This window comes from Corvus cornix, chromosome 4 (assembly GCF_000738735.6).
Source record: "Corvus cornix cornix isolate S_Up_H32 chromosome 4, ASM73873v5, whole genome shotgun sequence".
Classification (NCBI taxonomy): Eukaryota; Metazoa; Chordata; class Aves; order Passeriformes; family Corvidae; genus Corvus; species Corvus cornix.
Window position 1 is genome coordinate 49,106,155 of NC_046334.1, and position 20,942 is coordinate 49,127,096.

Consider the following 20,942-nt stretch of genomic DNA (forward strand, 5'->3'; position numbering starts at 1 on the left):
AAACAAAAATAAAGAGGAGGTTGAGAGTTCCCTATTTTTTTTCCCCTACATAAAGATGTTTGAAAGCATATAGAAATTCTTGAAACATTTGTAATTTCTGAAGACTCATTGCTATGCTCTAGAAGAGATGCTAAGTTTAGGTTTATCATTTCCTCTCTAAAACCAAATGGAACCACTAACTATTTAATATTCTTTTATCCATCTGAAAGTTACTGAATTTGCTTTCTCTGGTTTTGGTATTGTAAATATGAAACAAGAAGGAAAATAATACAACTGGAATAGCATAGACAGATTAATAGATACCAACAGTGTGGTGATCAACCAGGATTTACACAATCAGCTACTGTGCATGACCCTTTATATTGGCAAACACTGAAAACTGATGGAGACAAAGAGCAAGTAAAAGAGCGTCAATAACAGCCTATTCTGTGTGGAATAGCCAAGAACATAAAGCAATTGATAATGAATTACCAAGACTCCTGGCATGCAGCTGCAGCATCCTAAGAAAAAAAATCAACTGTATTTATGAGCATCTCAATTTATGAGTTATCAATCACTAGCAATGAACAGAGAAAAATCCTAAATGATATGGTATTTCAGGACATCCAAACTGCATTTAACAACTTTTTCTCTGTGGCAAAGAGTACTATATACAGCAAATCTGTGAGATCTTGTTTTCAATCAATATAGCTGGAATTGCATTCTGAGGTTTAATTTTGAATGAGGGTTATTCAATGACTACTTTAAGCCTGTATTTCATAAAATCAACCTAGGAAAAAAAAAAAAGAAGTCTCATTCACATTCAAGTTGCTAAATGCTAAACTGATAAGAAAATATTATTTCCATATACCATGCTTGTACATGGGCTTTTGTGCCATCTCAACCTCTGTCTAGGGGACAGAGGTTACTCATGTACCAATTGTGTCAAGATCTTGGTATGTCGCTCATAAGAGGGGGAGACTTGCTACCACGTCAGAGTCATTTCCTCAGGCCTCCTTTTGCAAAAACTCTAGAACCCTTTTTTATACAGCATTTTACCTTGCCTATAAAAAATTATAAGGTTAAGTTGCCTTACGAGGTCTTCAGGAAGAACAGGGACTATGGCTACAACCTGTTTTATGGAGACACTTGAAAAGTTTACATAGAACTGCTTGCAGATCAAGAAAGCCAGGTGACTGGATTGAAATACAGACCTTTGAAAACTTTTTTCCTTATTCCTGTTTATTTAAAATAACTCAGTAACTGACTGTATTACTCAAGCTACAACAGTCCATCATGATGAAATTCTGCAATATTACTGCCTAGCAAGAAATCTGTGATATGTAAAGGCTAATAAGAAATGAATGATTTTAGTGTTCCTTGTATGAAAAATGAAGTAATATAAAGCCAATTTGAATATTTTTAAATTTGAAATTCATTAAATATTCAAGTTCATACAGTGGAGAGAGACTTGCCATGTCCCCAGATCCACAGGAAGAGCTGATGGTATTGACTTAATATAGTTTAAATTACTCTTTAGGATTCCCATCATATCCTGCCTTGTGGGTCTCTCACAGAGCGTAACAAGAGGAAAGAAGGGAAAAGGGAAAGACTTTTGATTTTTGTACCTTTTATGACACATATACGGTTAACACAAGCAGCTACATACCAGTAGTACAAAAAATATGTGAATAAATGAAGTGTCCAGTGATACCAAATAACCTCTAAGTTTTTCAGGCAAAACATTTAAATTCACAGAAAATGAGACAATATTTTGTGGTGGGCAGGTGCATGAGGAGAATGACTCTTCCAAAGCACAGAATGGTGAATCTTCAGAAGCTGCATAACACCACTCTGAGTCACAGGTCTGTAAAGCTATTTCATGGTCATTGGGTCAAAGATTTACATAAACTAAAAGTAAATATTTTCATTTCCAGCACACGGATAAGTGTTTTCAGTTATTCACATGCAGTTCATTCACCTAAACATCGGCAGTCATCTGCAGTTTCTTGAACTGGGGGCAGCAGTGCTCAACAAGCCGTTTCAAACCCAGCAGCAGCAGCAGCAGCAGATAGTGACTGCCAAAGGACAATAAATCATGAAGAGGCATTATTCTCCTGAGAAATTTAAACGGAAAGTTACTTTCCTGTAACCAATACTCAGGACGAGCACATTACATTACTAAAACTTTTAGCTTCATAGTTGCAAATCAGCCACTAGAGGTCAGTAGTTTGGAATAAAATTAGCACACGGAGGAAGAATTCCATTTCATTTCAAATGGACAAATCATATAATTAAATAGAATTTCCAGCCTCTGAGTAAGGAAAAAGAACTCTTAAGGCTAGCAGCACTTACCTTCACCCAAAAGCAGAAAGCTAGTTTAAAATTCTTAAAAACAATACTAGGTACATAACACATAAAATACTGAAACAAGTACTCATTCTTTACAGTAATATACAGACATGCATAAGAACACAGGTCTGGAGGAAGCTTCTTGCATCATCAGGTTCAGTCTCTTGCTACTCCACTTGTTCTATAATTTCTTACATGAACCAAGCAAGGACCAGCTTAAAAGCAGCTTGATTCTTTTGCTTGTAAGAAAAAAAAATTACAATAATGTGAAATAAGCTCAATTAGTACTTTTGAAGTGCATAAGGGCAGTGTATTAGAAGCACCTGTGCAGTGCAAGAAACTTCTTTAACAACTATTTCCCTTACAAATGTGTAACATTCTGCAGAGAGAGAAGGCCACCAGAGGACAGGAAGAGGCTGATTCATCATGAAGTGCAAAGTATATTAACACTTCCAAAAAGGAGGAAAAACCCTCAAAGTATTACATTTTATTTAGTCATGTATCTAGTGATATAAGTATACATACACATCCATTCACAGTACATACACACTGGTGCACCTGAATGTCTTACCTCTGCCTCAGTGTGATGTTAAAAAATCTGAGATAATTAGAAATGTGAATAGAGCCATTGGATGCTCAAACACATGCATGCTGAACTTGATGCTTGTTGCTGTACCTGTAGTTTTCTAAGGCTTCAATATTTCTCTGTATTATACAGTTACACAACTGAAAATGCCACTAGACATATGAAAATTCAGAAAATCAACCTCGGATTTCCATCTGCCATTACAAAAAACTTTTCATTAATGGCTTTGATTTATACTTTAACACTGAAAGGATTCATTTATTTCAATTATTTTTGTTGTGCTTTAGTCAGAACCTAACTGAAGTTGTAATAGCAGAAAGTATGTTGAAAGGGATTGTAATACACAGACATCTGTTTGGTCATCTTTTCCAGATTAAAAAAAATTAAATCCAAAAATATTAAAATACTAAGTTACAAATATCTTGTTCTATGCAAACATTCATCAGGACAAAACCTCATGAGTTGTATGTACCAGGTCTTCCCCCGGATTGCCAAGAAAAAAAAAAAAACCAAGCCCAGAGCATTTCTTTCTTTACTGTTTCACTACAGAAGCTTCAAACATAATAGAGAACACATAATTCCACTGCAGCTGTTTTCTATTTTAAGTAAACCAAAATTAGACTGTCATCTCCTGTACCATGTGGCTATTTCAATTGTATTTTAATTTTTATGGAGAATAAATTATACATAATTTACAGCATGAAAACTTAAGTACTATCCAGAGGATACTGATGGCATAAAACCATGAATGGTGAACTGGGGCTTGTGAAAGCAACAGAGCACACAGCAGGATTTCCAGACATCTTTTTATCACAGAACTGTGTGACTCTTGGAGTGTCCTGCATAGGGCCAGGAGTCAGACTTGCCGATCCTGATTGGTCCCTTCCAATTCAGCATATTCTATGATTCTGGGATTTTCTGTGTTCTCATTATTTTTCTCCCCATTCTTCTTCCTTCCTTTTCTATTGCATTTCCACCTTCATGAAAACTACAGTTGATACTGCTTTAAACCCTGCAAATAATCTAGTCCTGCATCTTTTACAGTTTCTGATTTTCAGCTTAATTTTCCTGTGAAATATCTCAACTAACTAATGCATCATCTTCATCTAATATACTCCTGCTTTTAACACTGGCAAAGGAACATGAGCAAATATTCATAGGAACACGTATAGCAAATGAAAATACCATGATCTGCATTTGTTCCAGGAAAGCAGTTTCCCCAAGCCAGGCAAGAGTCTGGACTGTTCCAACACTTCACTCACCTCACAAGCAAGTTTTCATGGTCAGACACATGGAAGCTGTGATAGAGATGAACTCAAATCAATTTAAAGTAAGAACAAAGTCTTTCATGGCTCCTCAAAATACAATCCATACTACTGCTTTTACAAAAGCCCAGCTGTACGGTGGTAGCCTGGTGTGGTAGAATAAAGCCCATCTGATTGGCACTTGGGTTGAACAGAAGTCGGCTACTAACTGTGCCATCACCAATGAGCTACACCTAGCCCACAAGAAGAGGATAACAGGGTCACATTATTAAAAACAGTGGTTCACAGTTTTGCTTAGTAATTGCAAAACAAATTATTATTATCCTGACAAAAATTCCAAGTAATTCAGCAGTAACCACGACTCATTTTCAGTTCAGCAGTGGCACCTACTTAGGTAGTAGGATGTAATCATAGTCACAAAGTAACCTATTCTAAAATTAAAAGACAGGAATTTTGCCAAAACACAGGTGTACAACTTTCTCTATTAACACCTGCACTGAAAACATGGCAGTAAACTGGGCACACAGGTAGACTTTCTTCCACAGGACTTGGAATTACCTATGCCAGATATAAAGCAGAGTAGTTCCAATGAATTAAAGACAGGAATCAGCTCTTTTTTCTGTTTTGATATACACCTTAATCTTCCTGTTTCTCTAGAAAAAGTAAATGAGGTGCTGCAGTAGCTCACTGCATCTTGCACTATTCTAAACACATACACAAAAAACAAACACCCAACATGCACCTTGAACATTTAACACAAAGCTGTTGGTCACTAACTCAAATTGACTCAGAGATTGGAACTTATTTAAGTGCTGTTTTGCAACACACCCTAGTAATAGTTAAAATCCAGAAAAAATACACAATCTGATTTCAAGAACATCAACAAAACAATAGGTATCAATACAGAAAACTATTTAATTTGTTTCAAAGTATTTGAAATACAAATACTTGACATACAAAATATTTGACATACAAAGCACATACTGTGAAGAAGGGTCACAATAAATTACAAATGGAGATACTTGCTCATTCACTGAGAGAAGCCCTTGGTATTTCCAATTTCATACCATCAAATTTATCATTCTTGCTGATTTAAGCACAGCACTGAACAAATATGGATCCCAGTGCTTTCTTTCACAGGTACTGGTATGGATGATTTACTGCAGTGATCCAATTTGAAAATCAGTAGGGACCAGTAAATTGCTGCATAAAAGAAAGAGCGAATGAGGTGCTTTTTCCTTAGTGTCAGCAGCCTGCGATTATTATGTTTATTAGATTTTCTTGAAAGGGCTTCACATTTTCTCAAATATGCAGGAGAACTGTATTTCCCCTCTGAGCCCTTACATTAGCATTTTGTGCCTCAGTCCTTGAATACAAGTAAAAGATGAATTTTTCAATTAATTTTAAAAGTTTATACCAGCTGGATGGCACAGAACTAAGCAATGAAACTCCCTTACCTGCACAACATCTGCCATTATCACAGAGCTAGCTTCTGCAGAGAAGTTAATAAGTAATGCTGAGCTTTTATGAAAAAGATTTTTGAATTCACATTTAAGATTAAATTCTATTACATTATCCATACTGATATCTTTCCATCTTTGAAATAAAGGATTGCTTGAGGTTCTGTCCTTAAAAGGCAATTTAAAACAGCAAGGCCTGACTGTTCCTGTGACTTTAAGAAAATTATAGCACTATATAAGTTACAATACAAAGATACACTAACCAATTTCAGTGTCTATATAGTTTAACGACAAATAGGTGTACCACAGCAATTAAAAATTATAGACAATTTAAAAAGATTAGCATACCCTACTACCATCTAGTACCTTAAGTGCTTGGGATCTTACTCTGCTGCATGATTTTTTGTCAGAGATGATGATACAAGGGCCACACCTAGCATTGCACATGATAATCAATTTTTGAAACCACTTTAAAAGAACATGGTGTTCTAGCGCAATGGTCTTCTTTACCCTTAATCTGAGCAATGTAAGGTACAGTACCTTTAAAGTATTTAAGCCTACAGTTAGTATAATTTTAGGAGCAGGACTAACAAGTCATATGTGGAGTAGAAACAAACCAGTTTCCTCTGGGCACTTGTCCAACTCTCTTTTTTCTATTTCCTGCTCTGCCAGAACTCTTACATCCTCTCAGGCAAGCGCTCTTTCCTTCCATGTCTCTATTCCTGTCTGTAAAATAACTTCCTTAATAAACATAGCATCTGTACAGCAAAGGTTGCAATACAGGTGCCTAACAATAAAAGGGTCTGACACAGACTGTACAAAATAACTGGCTACATTATTTGTTTGGACAGTACTATCACATACATAGTTAGCAGCTCAAAAACTGTTGGAAGAAATAGTGGCTCATAATTATAATAATTTTTATTTAAATCCTTGAGACATTAACAGATACTGCTCCACTTAAACACCCATCAAAGAAAGGAGCAAAACATAAAACTGACAGCACAGAAATCACAATAAATGTATAAAATTAAATAAAAGGCAATAAAGGAGAGGATGGATATATTGGTGAGTTACTTTTACGTAAGAAATCCCAACTGGCATTAGCTACTCCAACAGACTCAATGGCTCCTGATACCTTACCTACAGATGAAAACAGACAAGTGTTATATTGAAGTATCACTTCTACAGAAAGCTTGTACAGAGCAAAGGATTGGGCTACCCACACAATCTATGCAACAGCACTTAACCTATGAAAGCTGACAAAAAGCAATGAGCAGTGTGATGTATACCAGTGGAAACAGTTATCACATTAGGTACCTTTCAGTAATACAAAAACTCATCTGCTTCAGTTTGGGGTTGGCAGGCACTTTATGCTCAGTTGCAAAATTTCTCTACAATCACAGACTTCTGTCACAGCCTCTGCACCACAGGTAGCTGTTGACAGCATAGCAGCATGAACATACAGCTCTCTTCACCAAAAAAACCTCAAGCTATCAGGATACAACCAGAATTTTATGTTTAATTTAATAATTAGAATAGAAACAGTCACAAACTGTGGTGAGGAACCAGGCTCAAGGACAGAATGTTTTTGCTGGCATTGAGGAAACTCAGTGTTATCACTTAGGCAGCTGAAAGGCTACAGTAAAAATCAAAGTTGATGCAGTGCACAGGTCAGTTACCCTATTTATTTGGTTTGAACATTATTCTTACAACATTGTTCCATGTTTTCTCGGCATATCAGAGAAGTAAGTTTTACCAGGCCACAAGCTGCTCATTTGTCAAGCAACTCCTCACAAAGTCAAGAATATACTACTGGCCAAATCAAATCAAATCAAATCAAATCCCATTTATGAAATTTCCTCCTCTTGGTCCATTTTCAAGACTTAATAGAGTTAAATTCAGTATCCACACATAAGTTCTACTTCATAGCACTGTCTTCCAACTCTTTACTCACAGCATTGTCATTCACTTACTCCTTTTAATCCTTCTCCGGCATTCATTGAGTTGGATCTCTACTTAGCATCCTTCAGTTACAGCTGCATTACACTGGATCCAGTTTAGACTCGTCTCTAATTTAATAACATCATACAATTAAGGAACAGGAGAATGCACCTGTAACAGCAGTCAGACCACAAAAATTTGCTCAGAAGTAATATGTTGTTTTGCTTACAGTAATTACAGATTTATTTGCCTTCCACTCCCAGTGTGGGGGATCAACTTAGATGACCAAATTAACTTTTAAATCGCAGTGGTGCAAACAGCTGAAGAGAGTCTGATGTCACCATTCAAAAAACACATCATGCAACATGACAGAAGGTCTAGAATCATGCTGAGGAACTGAAACGGTAATAAGTAAGTCTGGATTTTTTTCTCTGATTAGATACCATTGTTGCAGTGCTCATTCTTGGGTTAGATTTTGAAGGAAAGGGTCATAAATTTTTGCACCTCAGAAGGCAAAAATTCCCTATAAAATAATTTAGAAATGCACAAGACATTATATCCCAATTCAGGAGCAGCACTGGGAATATAAGAACATGCACACATACACACAGGACAGCATTCTGCTCAACTTCCAGGTTCAAGCATCAGTAAGTTGTGTTAAGAGAGACAATGAGCCTGAAAAGCCTAGCAAGTTACATTTAACACTCCTTTTATTGCAGTAGAAATTTTAGTTTTTATAAAATCCTCAAATTACAGGATATACATATAATCAATCTCATTGCAAGTCTTTAGCAGCTGTAGAGCATTAACTGCATGCAGTTGCTTCTGCAGTGTGCAAGTATTCTATAAATAGCTAATAATGTTCAGAGAGCAAGACAAGTAGTCAAAGAATATCATATTCAATTACCAACTGGTTCAACAGTACCAAGAGGTTGAGAAAAAAAATGAAATAAGTTTATAAATACATGGCTCTGATCTAAAAACTAATACAACTGGAAAGTCAGAATGATATTCACATCGCAATCAAAATAACTCAACAGTTACAGGAAAATACTTTGCTTCAAGACTGTTTTTGAAAGAGTTTCACGTAAGGTTTCTCTGACCATGGAAGAATAGTTAAGTTCAGTACTACAGAAGTTTACAAAAGGCCAATGAAAGCCCCTTAACTTTATGCAGTTAGAATACTAACACTAACTACAGAAAATCTGGCAAATATTTTGCCTTGAATTTCTGGAAAGAAGTTGTGTTCAGACAGATAGTATTATTTTTTCATAACCTATCCTTCAGCTGCTGGGTGAATGCATCATCAATGTAATTAATCTATGCACTTAATTTAATATTCACTTCCATAGTCATCAGATGGATTTATGCCAAGAAATCCTACACCCATTTGTTTCAGAAGCTGCCTAAACAGGTACAATTCTTTATGCAAATTTCCCATCACAATGAGGGTCTCAGAAACTGGAATAACAATTTATATAGAGCTAACTACAGATTAATTTTCTAAAAAGCTTGAATTACTGCAGTCTCACATTTGTGTGGACACAAGAACCAATCTGCAATGACTCTGCGAAAGTTACTTCATTTACATTGATCAGTTCATTTGAGACATGGTTAAAGTTTAAGCATTGCATCTTTGAAAATCCTACAGGTCAACAGTTTGGCTTGGTAAAACAACTTGTTACGACAAGAAAACTGCACAGTTTTCTGTGATCAGTCTTGGTATTTCTTCCAACAGTGTAAGGTAAGATTATGTCACAAGGTAGAAATGTGGGAGAGTTCTTTTTAAGTATTATTAATAAAAATAGCCTCTCCTTCACAAAAAGTGTTATCTCTGTCAGCTTGATAGATTTTCTTCCCTTGTGTTAACTTCAAAGTGGGCTGTATTTCTACACTGAGTATAAATTGGACAAAATAGTTCTACATATACATTTTGTAAGCAGAAATATACTGTCCAAAGTGTACTGCATAGGTATGTGTATCAACTGCTATCCACTGGAAACATCCTGAAGTAGCTAAAGTTAGTTCCAACTAACATAAACCTAGTGAGCACAGATCTCTTACAAGAAGTTTCAATCAATCTCAAACAATCCTTGATTTAAAAAATAAAGCAAAACAACAAACTTGTATGATTGGGCACGTTCTAGGTAGGATGCAGCTACTTTTTTTATCAATTAACAATACAGCACAGTAATTTTAAGTTTCTATTGTTTGTTTTTGATATGCTAAATTTCGTATTATTTCCAAGAAAAGCATATATGTATTCTTATACAGCCTGGAGTGAGACCAGTGTAAAACCAGGAATTTCCAATCATCAGCAGAAGTGCCAGCTGCTCAAATGTTCACAAAACACAAGTGCCTGAATTTGGCTATGCAACAGTTGGTGCCAATCTGCTTATAAAGGAAATGCCGCTGAGGCATAGTCTTCTTATAAAAACAGGGCACGAGGGCTTCATTATTAAGTGTTCAACAACAATCCTGAGCTCGGTGAAGAGAGTCCTGAAAAATCAGATTTAAAGACAGTTTTAAAATCCTACAGCATTTTTCAGAAGTATTATCTACATATATCTTTTTAATTCACTTCCTTTCTCAACATCACACATACACACACACACAGAGACATTTTAAGTTAAATTCTTTGGACCAATTCAGTGCTGCAGTATCTTCAAGAGCATCAGAATTCTTGATTTTTAAACATTAACATTTTAACTAATTCTATATCCATCCTCGACTGGAAGCTACTGAAGTAGAGACAACAGAGAAACTCCACCTTCAAGCAAATAAACAAAAGGAAAAAAAAAAGAAATACTATAAAGACTATAAAAAGCACTATAAAAAAAGAGAAAAAATAATAATGCTTTATCACAAATAGTGTAAGGAGTTGGGAGGCAATTAAGTGTTTGTGCTACTTCTTCCCAATATGCAAGAATCCTGCACTGCAGAAGCAACTAGAAGATGACAGGCATGAGAAATAAAACCCACATCAACAGTTTCCCTTAAAACAAAAAAAAATGACAGCAGAACATTTTGGATAAACTAGTTCTACTGAAAGTCAATTTTAGTATTGCACAGCTTAAATTATTTTTAGATACCAAAGTAGTAAAGCAACTTCATCGATGATGTTGGTGTTAGTTAAAAATAAATATATGTAGTAGGATGGAACAATTGATTTCTTGCAAAAATAGGCAATAGAAGACAATTAAGCTTAAGATTCTCAGACCTGTCCTTGCATACCATGGCAGCCAAAGCCACTTTCTCGGCGCTTTAGCAAGCCATTTTCTGATCAAGTAGACTGGAAAGTATGTTCACAAAACCTTATGCTATGTAATGGTCATAAGAAAACTTCTGAGAAAGCACTCACCTGAGAAAACGCTCATAGAAATATTTATGATTTCAAAGTCTAAAGCAACAATATTGGCTTGACCAACTTCATAAACAATAAGGTCCTATTTAAAATATAATTAGCTTTATTTATGAATTCAACTACAGAAGGTAATGAACATGTTTAAGATCATCCACAGCACTTTTTTCTCAAAATAAAACTTCTCTCTTTTCCAGTACTACACAAGTTTTTAAGTGCCTATTTATATATGGGCTTAGCCTCATATGTACCTAGGATCTAAAAATAAGGATATCTTTCTGAAAAGAAAGACCTTCTTCCAAAGTGTACTTTTAATTACACAAGCACATTCTGAAAGCTCCCATTCAAGAATAGTGGTACCTTTGTGACCACTTACGTGAAAAAATCTAACCTTTAACCAGCCAGGGATTTATTTAACATCCAGGTGTATTTCACATTCTATAATTGCCATTTGCAGATGTAGTATTATGAGTTCTGCATTCATTTTAGAATGAAAAGTTTCTGAATGCCTAAGCACTATGCAGTTAAACACTAACTTCCAAAATCAATTTAGTACTTACCGACAGTATGGATTTCGTCGAGAAGAGTAGCGTAATGTAAGAAACCTATAGTAAATGAATGGCTGGAGCAGACTCCCTTGTCCACTGAAAGAGAATAGTTCAGTAGAGCTTACTAGTGACAAAAAAACCCCCCAAAACAAAACACCAATACCAGGATTTTTTCTAAGAAAAGCAAGCAAACTACTTGGGCTCAAAGAAAAGCTAGATTTGGGTCACATTGGTTCAGAAAATCTAGACCTGACAAGAAAAAGTACATAACCATATACTTACAAATACAGAAGCTTCCATTACAGAATAAAACTGCTCAATGAAGCAGTTAAAGAAGTGCTGTTCTTGTATTGATTTTATATTTATGAAGTGTTTTTATATGCCTCATTTCTGGTGGTGTGCAAAGAATCACAGGAATGGTGGTGGATGTGTTCCGCAGCAAGAAAACGTGTGTTGGTCCAGCACAAAAACTGGCTGACACAAGTAGTCCAGTTACAGTGAGCCTTTTCACTTTGAATATCTGGGCCATATTTCTAGCATCTTTTGCAAAACTTCTCAGAACACATTGCAGACAATTACAGACGTATAATGCGACTTTAATGCCAAGCTAATACCCAGTTATTTCACTTACAGTGAAATTCGGTTTTTGGTATTTCACAAAACTGCTGTTTCAAATGGCTGTGCTGTGAAACTGTGAAAACGCAGCACACAAACCATACACAGCAAAGCACAGAAATGCCCTAAGTTTTAGTGACTTAGGGCATGTATTTAAAATCACTTTAGTGACTTTAAATACATTATTTAAAATTTCTGTTTGAATTTAAACATGATGGCTCCAGGAAGTAGAACTCCTTCAAGTATTAGCAGCATCTTTACCCAGAAGAAAAATATAAAGTGAAAGTGAGCTACAGGAGGGACAAAAGAGGAAATCTTGAAACCTGTACAGTATTGACAAACAATTTAATATGCTACAACATTTAAAGAACAAGATCGCGCAATAGCTGCATTTAACAATTAAATTATTTTAAAATTTGGCATATGATTTTTTACAAGCTTCAGTATCTGCTAGATGACATACCAAGTAGCAACATGTCTCATATTACATTCTCCACAGAGAGGCAAAAGAAAAAAAAAAGCTATACTAAGTTCAAAGCACTTGAAAGTTTCAGATACTGGATAGAGTGTATCTGTCAGCTGGTAAGTAGTCTTAGATGAAATGCAATCCTTGAGGGCTGAAGCATTGAAATGTTCAGCAGATATAACAAAAGATAAAGACAAATTATGCATCCTATCCACTTCCAGGAAGATAAAGCCTCCCTTCTACTGGTTATGAGACCACTCAAGATAAATGCTCTCAGTATGCTATACCTTGTAGAGAACAAAGGCTGTATTCCCCCTCCAAATACTAAAAGGCGATGACCCAAACTTCAGAGACTGGCAGGTCATTATACCTATACAACTTCAGTAGGATTCCAATATGTTCAAGATCCCTAAAATGAATTCAACAGGCTACACAGCAGGCAAAACCAAATGGAATAAAAAAAAACCCAGAAGGGTCATTGCTCAGAAGCATCATAGGAGAGAATGCAACCTGCTCCTGCTTGCACAGTTTTTGCATAATGAAACTCCATGCCATTTAAATTTCAGGAATCTAATTTTAAAAAATAAGAGTTCATTTTCAGTGAAGCTGAAAATCTTAATGTTGTATTAAACTAACCAAAATTAAACTTACTGAACAATATACTGACAGAAATGTAGGCGAATTCAAGTTTCAAGCCTGAAAAACTTCCATGTGACTCATCACCCATGCTATGAAAGGGAAGGTTTTCTGGTGCTCAGTTGCATCACAATGAATGTTTTTTGATGTCAGGATGCACCAACTTAAGAAGCCTAGGAATCAACTAAATTTTACTTGAAATTCAAGCCTTGGTCAGGCAGAACCATACAAATGGAGTACTATGATCCACAGAGAACTCATTTGCAAAAAGTAGTCTTGTGTAGCAAGTTGCTAATTATTTAAATATTTATCATAATTCTTACCTGAAGAGCATAAAAACTGTAGCTGGCATCAGGAAAATTTCATTGCAAGCAATGAATTTTAGAATATTCTGTTGATTAGCATCCAGTTTCTCTAAGAGATTTCTCAAAAAGGGCAAACTATTTGAACTTCGTGCCTTTAAATAAGAAAACATGATTTACACAAAACCTGCAAGTTACACCTATCTTCATTAGCACAGAGAAAACAAAATACAAACAATTGTCATTTACCACCCATTCATATCACCCATTTTAAGACTTCATCAGTATTGAGATTAGTATCCTAAGGAAAACTACTGCAGGCTTGGAACTCCGTAATTTACAGAATTCAACTAAAAGCATCAGGTGTTGCAATTCCCTCATCCACCCATTTTAGGTTCAACTGCACAGAGATGGCTACGAGCCTTGTTCAGTCCACTAGGAGGAAGTGCCCACGGTAGCAAGACAGCCCAGTTAGGAACACCAAAGCCTGGAGTTACATTGAAATGCACAAGGCAGTGCATTGAGCAGCAAGTCCAACTGGCTAGTATTTTGCTTGCTAGTCTCACCCTGTAGTTTGTTACTTTACTACTGAAATAGAAAAATAAAATTCTCAGGATATGGTTTAGCTTGAAAAAGACACATCTAAAGTTTCAACTTAACTGTTCCACAGCTTTTGTTTCCCTCAAAGAAAAGCATTTGAAGAAAAATAATTAGTGTCAACTCCAACATATCATCCCACAGAAGGGGAAAAAATAAAAAAACAAACCACCAAACCCAACCAACCCAGAAAAGTCTTCTCAAATTCTCTGTGCTGAGATTCTATACTACAGTTTCACTCTAATTCCTCTAGTGAAACCAAAGAAAACCAAACCAGAGCTGCAACTTAAACCTGTTAATAAACCCCAAGAATACCAACTGTATTAATCGTAATATATACATATCATACTTACATCAAGAACCTTCTTTGTGTATGTGGCAGCATGAAGCAGAGAGAACAGCAGAACTGGAAAAATACTCACTGAAGCAAGCCATAAGGAAAATTACAGACTTTACAAGTGCTTCATTTCTCTGTGATTTTATACTACACAAGTCATAGCTCGATGGCTCTTTGCAAAAGTTTGGCTGGAATTACCTATACTGGATGAAGATATGTGTAAGTCTAAAATCTATATTTATAGCTCTTCCTTTTGCTTCTTACATCTCTTTGCTATGCCTTTTTATTAACTTCAAAATAAGGCTATCTGCAAACATGCAAAAGTATAACACACACCATTACACACCAGTGTGTTTCTACTGAAAAAAGAAATGCGTTTTTTCTGCACAGAAGGTACATGTGAGCTTACTACTCAAAACCTCTTAAATACATGTAGCCATATTTTTTGTTAAAAGATGATACAAAATTAATTTCTTTACCAAGGAACACACAGGTGGCAGCCATTGAGATTTTACAGAACAAGAATGTAGACATTTCTCTGCCAGAAAGATTTTAGGAGTAGGACATTAAGCATACATAGCGTGGCATAAAGAAATGTCAGCTCTGACATTTGATACCTTTGACAATCCACAGGAGCAAATTTTTTGCGGATTTTATTGGTTTAATAACTTATCTGAGAAAGTTACTACTGAATAATTATCTCTCTACATGATGAATGTCTGCTACAGTGAGAAATCATGTATAAACCCTGTACCAGCAATAAATGAAAATTACCAACTTCTCCAAATATCACTGGAGAGCGGTCATAAAATCCACCAAACTTAAATCTTGAAAAAAGAAAATCTAAGCAGCCAGAGAATGCAGTGCACTAATTATAGAGCTGATTAAACTGAATATGGATCAATCAACATAAGCCTCTCATATTTTACATAGAGTATGTTCTGTGAATAGCAAACATTTCAAACTAGTTTTTCAAACAATGGCAAAGGTGATTAAAAGAATCAGATTTCTAATATATTTAAAAACACTAGCAGGATGACACAAGTAAAGGATACTTGTAACAGGGTAGGAATTCACAAAGATAAGGGAGTACAACAGGTAATGGCAGCTGTCCTCGAGCAAAGCCTGGGCCAGAAATGCCCTGCTAAGCTGGAAATGCGGTAGCCTTTGGTGTAGTCGGAGGGCACTGGTAAGAGCATTTGCCAGCAAGGCACGCTGATAGAAGCTTGCTGCTTCATGCAACCTGCAAATCATCAGAGGAGATGTTACCATGTGAACCAAGCTCAGAAGTCTTCCACCCTCGAGAATTGCATCACAACTGAACAATACCTAAAGTATTTATTTCTATTATTGTACATAACCACTATTACCAAAAAATAACTCAAAAACTGGTTAACACTGACTTTACTGAAGGTGCCTAAAGTAAAACAACTCAATATATTACTCCATTTACACATAAAAACATGCATTTACCACTACTTTACATTTGCTCAACACATTTTCCAAACACATCTACAAGTGTTTTAAACCAATCTAAAATCTGTAAGCTGTTCTGACAAAAAGCATCCAAGTAAGCTGAGTAACAGCAATTTACTCTTACATGAAAAAACAATTCTATGCAAAGGGAATCTAGTTAGTTTGTAAATTTTAATGCTGTTTTACAATATTACACTACATACCCTAGAAGAGGCAGGACGAATAAAGCTGAGCAGTAGACTGTGAACAAGCGGGAAATCCACATTGCTGTATCCAACTTGTTAGCCATCAGAAATTGCTACATCGGAAAAGAAAAAAAAGGAAAAATAAAAAAAGACCAGCCCCAACAGAAGTCAGTATCTTAATATTTGCATACAATGAACATTCTTCCCAGCTATATTGAATTGCAAGTCTTTCTCCAATCTCAAATATAAGCAAATTATAGCTTGAAGCAGAAAGCTTTTCTTTTGTTCTGTGATACTTGGCTCATACAATGTTACTAGCCAGATCAAAAATAGCTTGGCTTCCTCAGAACCAAGAGGCTCCTTTGTACAATACAATCAAATACAGTCATAAGAACTTCTAGAAAAATAGTTTTCCTATCCAAACACACCTCACTAAACAGTCAGCTTCACAAATGTTACCATATAGGGTTTCTAGACCTGACTGACTTTTGTATCGACTGCTTCAAGGTTTCTTTTAGAATACAATACAGAGGTGGGGCTAAATCTCCACAATTCTTAGCAAGGGGGAAAAATACAGGGTCAGGTAAAGTTAGCAAAACTACATTACAAGGAAAGTGGCATTGTTTTGGCCTACATACTCCTGGCCTTGAACAAGCAGAAACATTTTCATAGTAATCCTGCACCTCTCCTGTTGTTGAGCTCTCCCTAACTACAGCCCTCCTCAGTCCTGCTATAGCCCCAGCGCCAGAAAGGCTGTCATGAAGCACAGAATGCTTTTGGCTATATGTGCCTCAGACTCAAAACAACAGCTTCCTTCCACCTGAAAGAGCTACGGTTTTTTTCAAAATTTGGACCAGCTTTTGAGGATTTCTCTTCTCCTCTATATTCCTAGTGCATCTCCATGGAAATGACCAGAAACCTACAAGCATCTTTATAATATGATCTCGTATCTTAGTTGCACAATATAACAACAGAAATGGCATGAAGCTGTGTCAAGGCCAGGTTAGATTATCAGGAAAAGGTTTTTCACCCAGAGGGTGGCTGGGCAGTGGAATTGGCTCCCCAGCATCAAGTACCACGCCTGTCTGAGTTCAAGCGTTTGGACAATGCTTTCAGGCACATGGTGTGACTTCTGGGGTGTCCTGTGCAGGGCCACGAGTTGGACTCGATGATCCTTGTGGGTCCTTTTCAACTCAGCATATTCAATGATTCTGTGAAATACAGATGCTACCACACTGAATTACTTTCAGCTGAGCCATTTTCAAGAGCGGCGGCACACTAATAGCACGCTTTCAATCGCGAAGCGAGAGCGGCTTCCCCCTGCCCGCACCCGGGCGCGCAGTGCCTCGCTGCCACCCCAGCAGGACCCCGCGCCGCCGGAGCAGCACCGCGCCCAGCCCGGGCCCCTCAGGCCCGGGAGCTCCTTACCACGGCCCCGCCGCCGGCCCCGCCTGGCATGGGCCCGTTCTGCGTGGAGTCCGCCATGGCCGCACCTGCGGGGAGAGAAGCGCCTCAGTTTGTGGGATAGGGACGACCGCAGCCGCCGCCTCCCGAGCTCCCGCTCCCGGCCCGGCCGCGACCCACCGCAAGCGCCTCACCGGGCACGGAACACGCTCCTGCGGAGCCGCACTCCCGGATGCAGCCCGACGCCACTTCCCGCGAACTGCGGGGCTGCCGGGCAATGTAGGCGGTGACTGGGACGCTCCCGACGGCGCTGGGCGGCGACGCGGGGATGTCCCGGCGTGATTGCGGCGGGTGCGGCGCTGCGGCTGCGGGGCGAGCCCGCTGGGCAGGACACTGGTCCTTTCCCCCGCTGTGCAGAGCAGCCCCAACGACAGCCCCGTCTGTAGGGTCTATTCGGGAGCACTTGTGTGTGGTGACAGCAACGGCAACACTATTAATGCGCGCTTCGGCCCTAGTGTGGGGAGTGTTTGCTCACTGGAGGCCGACTGGATTTCCAGGGCTCTGGATTTCCACGGCAACCTGGCGAGGCTTAGTGCTGTGCATCAGCAATATAAACTGGAATCGTAGAGTCACAGGACCCAGGCAAGGCGCTCCGCAGTTCCCGGTGCTGCGGTAGCCCGGTGGTGTCGCACAAAAACGGTGCGAGGTTGCGTCCCTGTGTTTTAGTGTCATTGATTCCCTATAATGTAAAAAGCGAAAAAATAATTTTTTTTAAAAAAAGCGCGCAGCTTCAAAGCCACGTGTGCCTAAAGATTCGTACTATCAGCGGTACTACGTTAAAAAGCGGGATCTTCGAAAGAAGTTTCTGAAATCTTTGATCAGTAATCATTAAACCATAAAGTTAGGGAGCTTCACTCAAGTACAGGTATATCAGCAACGTCTGACAGGAGAACTAAGCTGGATAGCACAAAGCAGAAACAGCCTTCTGCTCACTCTCCAACATGTAGCATATGTAATTTTCAAGGTCTTGGAAAGGTTTAATACTGCCTTCATTAATCTTCCCCTTGCCTTTAATATTGATTTATTATTATTATTATTATTATTATTATTATTATTATTATTATTAGTGCCGGATAGCTATGTGAACATGTTTCTATTCTCAGTTGGAAGCCTGTAACTCGTCTGAAGTGGCATAAAGCAAAAGAAAACAAAATCCGGGCCTCGTGACCGATACCTTTGCCTTTTGGCTCATACGGCTTCATGTAGTTTGTGCTGGTGGCTTTCTCTCAAGGATGTGCAGCAGGTTCCCCCTTCTGGCAGCATGGGTTTCAGGACAGCAAGCCGTCTGCTCCAGGTTCTAATCGTTCCCAGATGCTTTCAATTCAATTACTCTTTAACAGCAAGAAAGATATATTCTGGTGACCAAGGATGTTGGAATCAACATCCGCAATCAGCCTCATTTCTGGCTTACGGGGATTAAACTTGAAGATTGATTGGAAGACGCTCAGGAAGAATGTGTAATGAAGTATGTTGACAAGGAAAGGAGCAAAAGAGTCAGCTGATAGGATTCTAATACCATAACAATTATAAATAATCTAAGTAATTTTAGGCTAGTTAACACTTTCAAATTGAAGATGCAGAACCTGATTTTCCACTTCTCTCCCCACCATTCATCTCTCACTAAGGTAACTGAGAAGTAGGCAACTCCTATTTTGGGACGGTTTTTCTGCAGGTGGAGGAGACTCTACTAAACAGCAGTAGAGAATTAGGACTCTCAGTGTGTCTGCTGGGCGTTCTCAGGTGTATAATAAAAAGTCTGGCAAAAATTTCTGCTAAACCAAAATAAAGAATTCAAATATAGCCCAGTAAATTTAAGTTGAACCATTACCAGTTTACTCCATTGCAAAATGAAATATTGGTATATCCGTGTGATTTGTTTGGATGCAGCTGAAACATGAAAACCACTGAATGTTTCACTGAAATGTCACAAGGGAAAAAAATCTGGTCAGTATTGAAGGTTACTTGTATTTCTTAAATGAACCTAGGATGACAAGTGCATGTCTTTAGCAAGAGTGCTTTTTTCATTTCTTAGCACTTGTAATTTAGGAAGTGCTCAATGCACTTGTATGCAAAGCATTCATTTCTAGATTCTGGTTTGGTGTCTCTTGGTCATAACAGCAAAAGTTGTCTTTCACAATTTTGCCTTAGTTTCATTGAAATAGAATGTTAGCCATTGTTTATTTACGGAAGTTAATGGATTAAAAAGTGTCGTACTTTTGAAGATTTAATAAGAAATGTCCCTCTTCACCCTTTGCAACTAGTCCCTTTTTTCTTCATACCAATCCTTATTTTCCTGACTTTCCCCTTTTGTTCTGCACCTGTTGTTGCTTCTTGTTTGGTACAGTCTCTTCTGTTGAGCACTTCAGACCATGCTACTGTTTAGTTTAACTTGAAAGAAGACACTAAATTATATCTTTAGAAATCAAATGTCAGCTATTGGCTTCTCCTTTTCCCAATTCTCCTCTGCTATGACACTGCTGATTGAGCAGACAGCAGGAGCAGAAATTGATCTGTGTGTTATTAATGATTTTGTTTCCAACAATTGTAAGGGGATTCTTCCATACCATCAAGGCACCCATTTGCTTTAATTGGTGATTGATAGTTCAGATATTTAGAAGAGTATCATTGTAATGGCTGAGGACTTACCTACCTCATTAGCAATATAGTCCCATTTCTCCAGTGGCAGTCCAACACAATCAGCATGGATGTGGCTGAAATTTTAACTAACACTTCCATGTTTTCCCCCAATACATGTATACATGTATCAAAGAATTACTGATGGTAATGATACCTGGGATCACCTTGCTCTTAATTTAAAGAGTTATGGATGCAAAGGGATGTATGTTTACCTTTTATGCCCAGATGTATACATCCACTTCCACTAATCCATTTGATGTCTCTGGGGAAAAAAATAAAGCACCTTACTATGTCTGCAAAGTAAGTCACACATTTTGGAATTATATGGAAGAAAATAGGAATGCAATGCTTTACATTTGTTTAGCAAGGCTGAGACTGAGGAGCTGAGACTCTCCAGAGGCAGTGCAAGTTTACTAATGCTCACAACATCACCATTAATTAGATGAAGTTCAATGTGGACTTTAGGTCAAAAAGGTTACTAATTTACTTGTAGGCACACAAGCAGTAGCATAACTGGGCTAGAAATGGAATATATAACACCAGAGCCACCCTTGCCGGTTTTCTTCTTAGTCACTATGTGTTTTCAGATGAAATCATATGCAAAACTCCATAGGCAATTTGAAGCCAGTTTGAATATCCAAAGAAGGCTCTGATGGTGTTTCAAATGAATTACTGATAACCTCATTACCGACACTATGGAAATACTTTATAAACAATAATTCTTAGTCAATG

General features: G+C 37.6%; 1 protein-coding gene across 2 annotated transcripts; it reads right to left on the reverse strand.

Annotated features, from left to right (window-relative positions):
* Nucleotides 1-5,083: 5,083 nt before the first annotated feature.
* On the reverse strand, nucleotides 5,084-17,804 carry TMEM33 (transmembrane protein 33). 2 transcript variants are annotated; one of them, XM_039550952.1, is made up of 8 exons: nucleotides 17,708-17,804; nucleotides 17,538-17,602; nucleotides 16,128-16,222; nucleotides 15,504-15,691; nucleotides 14,465-14,532; nucleotides 13,536-13,669; nucleotides 11,508-11,591; nucleotides 5,084-10,085 (listed from the first exon to the last, which is right to left on the reverse strand). In XM_039550952.1, the coding sequence occupies exons 2-8, from the start codon at nucleotides 17,592-17,594 to the stop codon at nucleotides 9,956-9,958; spliced, it is 756 nt and encodes a 251-aa protein (XP_039406886.1). In that variant the 5' UTR covers nucleotides 17,595-17,602; nucleotides 17,708-17,804; the 3' UTR covers nucleotides 5,084-9,955. The 2 variants fall into 2 exon arrangements, with proteins under 2 accessions (XP_039406886.1, XP_039406887.1); XM_039550953.1 differs by having other exon boundaries at nucleotides 17,694-17,737.
* Nucleotides 17,805-20,942: the final 3,138 nt, after the last annotated feature.

Excerpts from the sequence above, each read along its gene's own strand:
- TMEM33 (XM_039550952.1), bottom strand. The coding sequence starts at position 17,594 with ATGGCGGACTCCACGCAGAACGGGCCCATGCCAGGCGGGGCCGGCGGC. Across the intron at positions 16,223-17,537 it reads GGGCCGGCGGCGGGGCCGTG|CAATTTCTGATGGCTAACAA; the intron begins GTAAGGAGCTCC and ends TTTCCGATGTAG. Across the intron at positions 13,670-14,464 it reads ACACAAAGAAGGTTCTTGAT|GCACGAAGTTCAAATAGTTT; the intron begins GTAAGTATGATA and ends TCTTATTTAAAG.